Here is a 9,177-nt window from a genome sequence, read left to right as displayed (position 1 = left end):
GAGCTCCCTCTGTAAGGAAGTGCTCCTAATACAAGCTTGTTACAGTACCTGTATAAAATACACCTGTCCACAGAAGCAATCAATTAGATTCCAAACTAGCCACCTTGGCCAAGACCAAAGAGCTGTCTAAGGATGTCAGGGACAAGATTGTAGACCTACACAAGGCTGGACTGGGCTACAAGACTATCGCCAACCAGCTTGGTGAGAGGGTGACAACAGTTGGCGTGATAATTCGCAAATGGAAGAAACACAAAATAACGGTCAATCTCCCTCGGTCTGGGGCTCCATGCAAGATCTCCCTTTGTGGAGTTGCAATGTTAATGAGAACAGTGACAAAGCAGCCCAGAACCACACGGGGGGAACTTGTCAATGATCTCAGGGCAGCTGGGACCATAGCCACCAAGAAAACAATTGGTAACACACTGCGCTGTGAAGGCCTGAAATCTTGCAGAGCCCTCAAGACAGCACATGTACAGGCCCATCTGCAGTTTACTACAGAACATCTGATTGGTCCAGAGGAGAACTGGGTGAAAGTGTTGTGGTCAGATGAGACCAAAATTGAGCTCTTTGGCATCAACTCACTGTGTTTGGAGGAGGAGGAATGCTGCCTATGACCCCAAGAACACCATACCCACCGTCAAACATGGAGGTGGACACATTATGCTTTAGGGGTGTTTTTCTGCTAAGGGGACAGGACACCATAACTCCATTGAGAGGACAATGGATGGGATAGGTATTCCAGCATGACAATGACCCAAAACACATGGCCAAGGCAACAAGGGAGTGGCTCAAGAAGCACATGAAGGTCCTGGAGTGGCCTAGCCAGTCTCCAGACTGGTTGATAGGGGATCGAATACTTATTTCACTCATTACAATGCACATCAAGCTCTGACTTTTAAACACTGGGTTTATGAGGGATCTTTTGTTGTTATTCTGTCTCTCACACCTACAATTAACCTACCATTACAATTATGGACTGGTCGTTTCTTTGTCAGAGGGAAAACATACAAAATCAGCAGTGGATCAAATACTTCTTTCCTTCCCGGTAGGTGCAACGCTCAGTGACACATTAGTAATAAACAGGATTTATAAAGCGCAAAAATGTTACGCAGCGCTGTACATTAAATAGGGGTTGCAAATGACAGACAGATACAGACAGTGACACCAGAGTAGGAGAGGCCCCTGCCCAACACAATATGGGAGATATTTAGTGGTGGGAAGAAGTGAGGGTTTTAAGAGACAGAAGAAGATGGGTAGGCAAGTTTGAAAAAATGGGTTTTGAGTGCTCTTTTAAATGAACAGAAAGTAGGAGCAAGCCGAATAGGACAAGGATGACCATTCCAGAGAGTTGGGGCAGCTCTGGAAAAGTTTTGTAGCTGTGTGTGTGATGAGGTTATGAGTGAGGAAGTCATTGGAGGAGCGGTGAGAGCGGCTGGGGGAGTACTTTTTTACCAGGTCAGAAATATAATAGGGGCAAGAGCTGTGGAGGGATATGGCAAAGCACAGGAGCTTGAATTTGATTCTAAGGTTAAATGGAAACCAATCAAGAGAACTACAAAGAGAGCCAGCAGAAGAGGAGCAGTGGGAAGGATGAGTCTGGCTGCAGCATTCATAGTCTAACACATTTAACTGCCTTTGAAAATTAGAAAAAAAACAAAAAAAAACATGCACATATTATGGATTTCAGCGTTGTGGGGTTAAGTCACAAATGATCATAATTTGTGATTCTGTTCTACGAGTGGAAGCATATTCTTCTCTAACTAGTTATTCTCTTTCTCATTTTTGAGATAAATACGTTGCCCAAGAGGACCAGTTGTGCTTGTCTAGGGGAAAATCTGATATATACAGCGGTCCCCCAACATCAATCATAAATGCGCCATGATGGATTCATGAGCGATAGATTAGGATTGCGGTTCCCTTACATGGCGAGGAAACCGCGGACATCACTCATTTATTCTCCCCCTCCCCATAGAACAGTGTGTTCATTCATCTGTCACTGGAAGATATCATGAAAGCTTTCCAGCAACAATCCTCTGATGTCCATTGAACTGCTGTACAAGGCTTTAGATCACGACTATAATACAGGTTGCTCTGCATATAGCTTCTGGGGGGTATTGTTATTCCTCAAGGACTGCTGTAAAAAACACCACAATGTCATCAAAAAGTCTTATCGATAATAACTTTTAATTTCTGTCACAACCTGAAATAAAATTTTATTACAAAAAAAAAAAATAAAAGTTGATAATGTCATTTTTGGGACTGCAGTTTATATAATCCCATCCCACGATGAAAAGACAAGTATCTGCCATTTTTAATCTTCATCTGCATGTTAATTCTGAGATCTTCTATGCGGCTGGGAGAAGTTTGGCGCACCCGGAACTCTCAAGTGCAAATCTTCTGAGCACCACATGGCCCATTTTGCTGGGACGGTAGAACCCGGATCAGGAGATTCTCTCCATCACTATCGAGGTTGGCTGATAAGTCCAGCTTTAGCTGCCAGAGCCTCGTTTTGTTGAATATGGTACTCCTGAAACCTCATGGATATCCTTTGTGTCATTTTTAGATACTTCTGCAGACAGTTCTCAGAGCAGGTAATCTAAGAATAAAGAGACAGACATGTAATATTCCCATGTACAAGAGTTTATAAGGAAAATATTCAGTAAACTACTGTGGTATGTCTCTCCCCTATTGTGTGCTACATCCCCCACTTCTTAGATTGTAAGCTCTTTGGGGCAGGGTCCTCTCCTCCTCCTCCTCACTGTTTGTATCTGTCTGTCATTTGCAACCCCTATTTAATGTACAGCTATTCGTAATATAAACACTGCTTATTATTATTAATAATAAAAATAATAATAATATTAACCTGGCTAAATTGGAGAGCCCATTATTATAGCCACCTGAGCAGCAAAGTAATAAAGTATGAGACTGGTATCACTTAAAGTGTATCTAAAGCCAAAATTTGGAAAATTGTGGTACTGCTGGAGTTGACCCAGTGATGCTCTGGCAAGAAGTGCCAGAAATATTATTTATTTGGAGAGATTGGCAAAGGGTAAGAACCTCATTCTTGTTTTATTGCTTCTTCCTCTTGCTGTTTTCAATGCATGTTTCCAATAGGAAAAGCTGTTAAAGAGGGGATATCCTTTGTTTACAGCAAATCTCTTTGGGGTCTTTAAACCAGTGAATCCAACATTTACTGAAACATTCCATAATGGAGAATCAATCAGTGCCATTGAAACACATGAACCTGGAAGATTCTCCTACAGGGACTGTTTCAGTGATTGTCAGATTTACTGCTTTATAAATAGACCCCATAGGGTTCTTAGACCCCTTTGTCTTTGGAAAAAGGTAGTGAGCTGAATCTCCCCAGAGACAGCAAAAAACAAAACACAGGAAGAGGACCTGACTGGGAGCTTTACCTTGCAAATGCTATTTAATTCTGAGCAGGACCATACATTCAATATAGCAGGGGAGTGCAGAATGTAAGTAAAAAAAACTAAAACAAGTGTGACACTCAATATTGCAGATAAGAAGGATGCATATTCACAGAATCCATTAATCATGTATGCCATGATGGGTCTATGTGCTCTCCCATATACTAAGCTAACAATTCCAAACTACAGGTAGTCCCCAGGTTACATACGAGATAGGGACCATAGGTTTGTTCTTAAGTTGAATTTGTATGTAAGTCGGAACAGGTATATTACTTTAATAAATGCAATTAGGACAGATGTTTGTCTCCATGTTTTACTGTATAAAATCCTCACTGTGAGTTCATCACAAACAAAGGAAAAAAAAAATGAAAACTTTATGGAGCCTAGACATTTATTAACGTCTGGAGCAAGCTGTGCTTTGATATGCAAAAAGAAACAGCAGAGTTTGTCTTGGTCATTAAAGAGTTACAAGAGCTTGCAGAACAGCAAAGGGCTTCTTCTGCAAGTCATGCAACCCCCCCCCCCCCCCATCAAGCCCCCACCCTGCACACAAACGAGCAGGGAAGCCCTATTCGTATCTAGCAGTTGTCCGTATATCAGATGTCCTTAACTTGGGGAGTACCTGTATACAACTTCACGGAGCTTTCATTGTAGATCATCGCATTACATTGCATTCATCAGATGGCTAAAACCAATTAAAATCAGTGCCAAGCTCCTGGTATCATTTCCTTTGGAATTAAGTATAAAAAACTGCATTTTGGGAGTAGGGGATCAATTAAAATAACAAATTTACTTAAAACAAAAATTCCATAAAATCATTCATATTTTCCAGTGACATCTCCGTTATGAACCTAATCACTCACTGCGGATGCAAAATTCACACATACCTCATCAGGTTTCACCTCTCGTGTAGTGAAGTCCTTCACACAATCCATGAAGCAGTTTTCTGTGAGTTTATTATACGTTCCAAGAAATTCTTTGAACTGCGCATAAACAAAAATAGCACCATGAGTTTCAGCTTGTGCTGTGATGAACACAAATAGATCAGACTCCTGAAATATCATGACTGATGACAAAAATGTTTCAAGAGACCTTGACCCTAAAAACACTGTGCTTATGTTTGTTGAAGTAGCCTGTCATTAGTACATAGTACACAGTTTATGGGACAACATACAGTTTTGTATTCGTCATTTTCTTTCTGTTTAGTTTATCTTTGAAACTGCTTTGTAATACCATGAAAAAAAAGGTCAGCTGTTACATAGTATGTCAGGTTGAAAAAAGTCCATCAAGTTCAACCACTAGGGAAATAAACATATCTCAGATATAATACCCTATAAGACATAGATGGTCCTGAGGAAGAAAAAAAACCCCCAGGTACAACAGGGGGAAAAATTCCTTCTTGATCCCATGAGGCAATCGGATGTTACTTGGATCAACAGTCTCTTATCTTTTAAGCCTTAATCCCCAGTTATATTCTGTGCTTCTAGAAATCATCCAGCTTTTTCCTAAAGCTATCTATAGTAGTTGCTGAAACTACTTCCTGAAGAATCCCTTCCTTATCCAGAGCTTAAACTTCTTTTCCTCCAGACGCAAAGATTGCCCTCTTGTTCTTTGTAATGATCTCAAAGTGAATAATGGGGAAGAGAGTTCTCTATATGGACTGTTTATATATTTATACAGGGTGATCGTACCCCCCTTATACGTCTCTTCTCAAGGGAGAATAGATTCAGTTCAGCTAATCTCTCCTCATAGCTGAGCTCCTCCATTCCTTTTATTAGTTCTATTACAACAAGATTTTCCCACCATATCGGTTTCATTATTTGTTTCCCAAATCATACATTTCCTTCAAGCTATACTACTAGATTGTATGCAGAGAACCACAACTCAGGAAAATGACATTAGTGCTGGAAAGAAATTAAAGCATTATTAGTAAATTGGAACAACAGAGGGAATTCACAGTTATGGGCTTTTAAGCAACCTATAGGTGCTGTATATGATCATTATATGATATATGATAGTTAGATTAGGAAATAATCTGGTGTCTTAGTGCTCTGAAATAAAAGTAGGCACCACAGCCTGGGAAAAAAAATTTACTGGCCTGGTCTGATTTTAGGAAAAATGGGAAAATGTACAAATCTTATTTGACAATTATTATTAAACTGTATTTATAAAGCGCTAACATATTATGCAGCACTGTATATTTAATAGAGGTTGCAACAGGAGTAGGAGAGGACCCTGCCCAAAGGAGCTTACAATCTAGAACAATATTTTTCAACCAGGCTTACTCCAGAGGTTGCTAGGGGTTCCTTGGGCAAGGCGTGCCTCTCAGGTCAGTTTAAGTGACACCAATGATCCTTTTGGCTATCTGTAAAGGTGGCATTGTTCCCAATGGCCAGCAATGTATTTCCCACTGACCTCTTTGCTAATATGCTGTACTAGCAGGGGTTCTGTAAGGCTACATACACACTTGCAATGGTTCTGGGCCGATATCAGACGAGAATCTGGCGTGTGTACAGCGCCCGTGGTCCATCGTCTGAACGACCGTCCTGGCGGATCCACGGACGATAGACAATGAACGGTCCTAATGGAAGTGAAGAGGGGGAGAGTGCAGCAGGGTGCCGCTCCGTTGTTCTCCCCTCTCCATAGAGCAGAACGGTGCTGTATGTACAACACTTGTTTATGCATCGTGCAGTAGTTTGTCATTGGAAAGGATTGTGAAAGATCCTTTCCAACGATAATTATTGCACGTGTGTATGCAGCCTAAGACCTGAAGGTTGTCTCAAGGGTTCTGACAATGTTAAAAGGTCAAGAAAGGCTGCTCCAAAAGGTGGGTGAAGATTTATTAATTGGAAAGAGATTTGGAATGGTGGGTAAGCAGTGAGGGTTTAAGAGACTGGTAATACCAATATTATAATAATTCTAATACAGAGCCATAGCATCAAAAACCTAGCTATTCACACTGGAGTAATTTCAATCGAACGTCATTCTTTAGATTCAAACTTCACATTCACAGAGTTCTATTACCTGTTTAATTTGATCCGCCTCTGAAATCTGAGCAGCCATTATTGTTAGGACTTAGAGCCAAAGGTTACCTGTTAAAAGCAGACAATTATTGTCATTACAGATCCATCAACTAATAATGCTGAACTTAACATTAAGGTGCAAAGTGGCTGTAAAACTATAAAGTTTTCAGGTACTAGTTGTGTAGTTGGTAATTAATTTTAGTTCTAAGGCCAACCCCTAAATTGTAAAAAATAGGTTTGTTTGTGTATGAAGAATACAACAAAGAGAGAGAAACGGTCAGCTTGTTCAACCAGCCATTTCCGTTCATAGCAAGCAGAAGCTATTTTACTATGTTATATGCAATCAAGTTTTACCAAGTTTAAAGTACGTTCCATGTATATAATTTGGTATACATACAACATTTATGAGTATTTTTATCTTAATCTTCTACAATATGATACATAATTGTATTTACTTCATGGATATGATGCTATAATCCAAGTAAATGTCAATAAGACACCCTTATAATTTGTTTTCTAACAAATAAGATGTTATGTGACCAAGTGGTATATATAATTCTATTATTTTGTATGTATACTGATTGTATTATATATTTTTATTATTATAACTTCCAAGGTTTCACAATCCCCTGAAGAAGCCTGGTAGGGCAAAACGCATCGGGTATGAAGGGTTTTTAAACAATAACATACTGCAAGAACCAGTTAGCACTATTAGACGCTACTGTCTAGTTTTGATGAAAAAGACCCCTCCCCACTGTATGAATGTAATACAGTTGGAGGAAGTATCCTACAAGTGGTTTAACAAAAGATTGTATAATTTCAATATACCAATTATATTATATAATTTTTGTAGACTTTTAATATATAGAGCTAAAAAAACCCTCTTTTCTCTCTCTTTGTTGTATTTACATGAATGGCAGCATGGTGGCTCAGTGGTTAGTGGTTTGACCTTTGCAGTTCCAGGTCCCAGGTTCAAATCTCGGCCAGGACACGCTCTGCATGGAGTTTGCAGGTTCTCCCTGTGTCTGTCTGAGTTTCCTCCGTGTACTTCGGTTTCCTCCCACATTCCAAAAACATGCAGTTAGGTTAATTGGCTTCCCCCCAAAATTGACCTATGACTGTATTAAAGACATATGACTATAGCTGCGTATACATGTGCAATAATTATCTTTGGAAACGTATGACTAACGACCGTTCGTTCAATAATCGTTTAAAAAAAGTGCACAATGGCGCAGATGAACAAGGATTGTCGCTGAAAACGAACGACCGTCCCGGCGGATCTGATTGGGTAGACAATTGTTCGCAATCTATTGTGTGTGCGGTCGTTCAGTGATCATGGATAGTTCTGCAGTACACTTTCTCCTTTACATGTCACTTCCTGCATCGTTCAAACGATCGTATCTTGAGTGTGTACACTATTGGTGGATTATATTTGAACGATCGTATCATTACAGCATGTACAGAATTGTGCATCCTTACTTGGGATCTACAGAATCGTTCAAAATAATCGTGCATAATCCTTAGTTTTCTAAGAAAATTATTGCATGTGTGTACCTAGCTTAAGGTAGGGACATTAGATTGTGAGCCCTATCTGAGGGACAGCTAGTGACATGACTATGGACTTTGTACAGCGCTGCATAATATGATGGCGCTATATAAATACTGTGTAATAATATTATTAATAATAATGAATAGGACAACCAGTGCTAGTGATGACCTTGCAAGGTCAACAATGTATCTTGTCTTGGTCATAATACTACTAAATCCTACCATTTAGTCCAGAGAGAATTCTTACTACAAAATAAATGCACATTTTGTTAATATATTAAATGATTCTGGTAACACATACAATATTAAATCCCCGGCTTAATTTGGAATAATTTATTAAAAACAAGTACAGATATCTCAATGTTGATTTGTAGGAGGTACACTTAAGGCATTGAGCCAATCAAACCCCCATATACAGATTTATAGATGTAGTATAATAGATATAGATTTGGTATAATGGGGTGTTTTATCTGTCAAAGCATAAATCATACATCAGGACAGATGACAATGGTTTATATTGCTATCAGTGTTAGTTTGTACTGAAGTTACATCCAAAAAATGTCTGATCTATGTTTGTAGGTCTGGGCATGCTTCGATCTGTAGTTCCCCATGACATTGAATGGCAGGGATAGCCTAACCCTCCACTATAAAGGATATGAATTAAATATTGAGACGATTTTATTCCATACCATTGATCTGTACTTATATGCATGTTAAAACTAATACAAAAACATCTGCCCCCCTCCCCAAACAAAACAGAACCCATATCACCCCAACACACCAACCTGATCTCTGCAGCCCTCTGCTCTCCTTGCACCAGGAACACGTGGGCGGAGCGAACACAATTCACATCCGCACATTCGCCAGAAAAGGTCAACTACAAAGCTGCCCAAAATATTAAATACAGATTAAAAATGTGATAGAAATTCAATGCACATGGCTATTGTTTATTCATTATCTATATGACATTTGCGAATTATTTTTTTCTTCTGTTGAATCATGATAAAAGAATCGGCAGATACATTTACTTCCAGTCTCCAGGCGTCCTATGTGCGGTGCTATAAACTGATCGATGGAAACAATAGCTGTTTTTAAAATTCCGTATACAATATTTTTTTTACCTTAAATTGCAGTAATAAAAGTTTTGGGACTGGAGTGATTTAGTGTATGGGAAG

General features: G+C 39.3%; 1 protein-coding gene across 1 annotated transcript; it reads right to left on the bottom strand.

Moving 5' to 3' along the window:
- Positions 1 to 2,165: 2,165 nt before the first annotated feature.
- TIMM9 (translocase of inner mitochondrial membrane 9) lies at positions 2,166 to 8,916 on the bottom strand. Its single transcript, XM_072428463.1, has 4 exons — positions 8,788 to 8,916; positions 6,456 to 6,523; positions 4,319 to 4,414; positions 2,166 to 2,596 (listed from the first exon to the last, which is right to left on the bottom strand). The coding sequence occupies exons 2-4, from the start codon at positions 6,492 to 6,494 to the stop codon at positions 2,462 to 2,464; spliced, it is 270 nt and encodes an 89-aa protein (XP_072284564.1). The 5' UTR covers positions 6,495 to 6,523; positions 8,788 to 8,916; the 3' UTR covers positions 2,166 to 2,461.
- Between the last annotated feature and the right edge of the window lie 261 nt (positions 8,917 to 9,177).

The sequence above is a fragment of the Pyxicephalus adspersus genome, chromosome 12 (assembly GCF_032062135.1).
Source record: "Pyxicephalus adspersus chromosome 12, UCB_Pads_2.0, whole genome shotgun sequence".
Lineage (NCBI taxonomy): Eukaryota > Metazoa > Chordata > Amphibia > Anura > Pyxicephalidae > Pyxicephalus > Pyxicephalus adspersus.
This window is presented reverse-complemented; position numbering and strand designations above follow the sequence as displayed.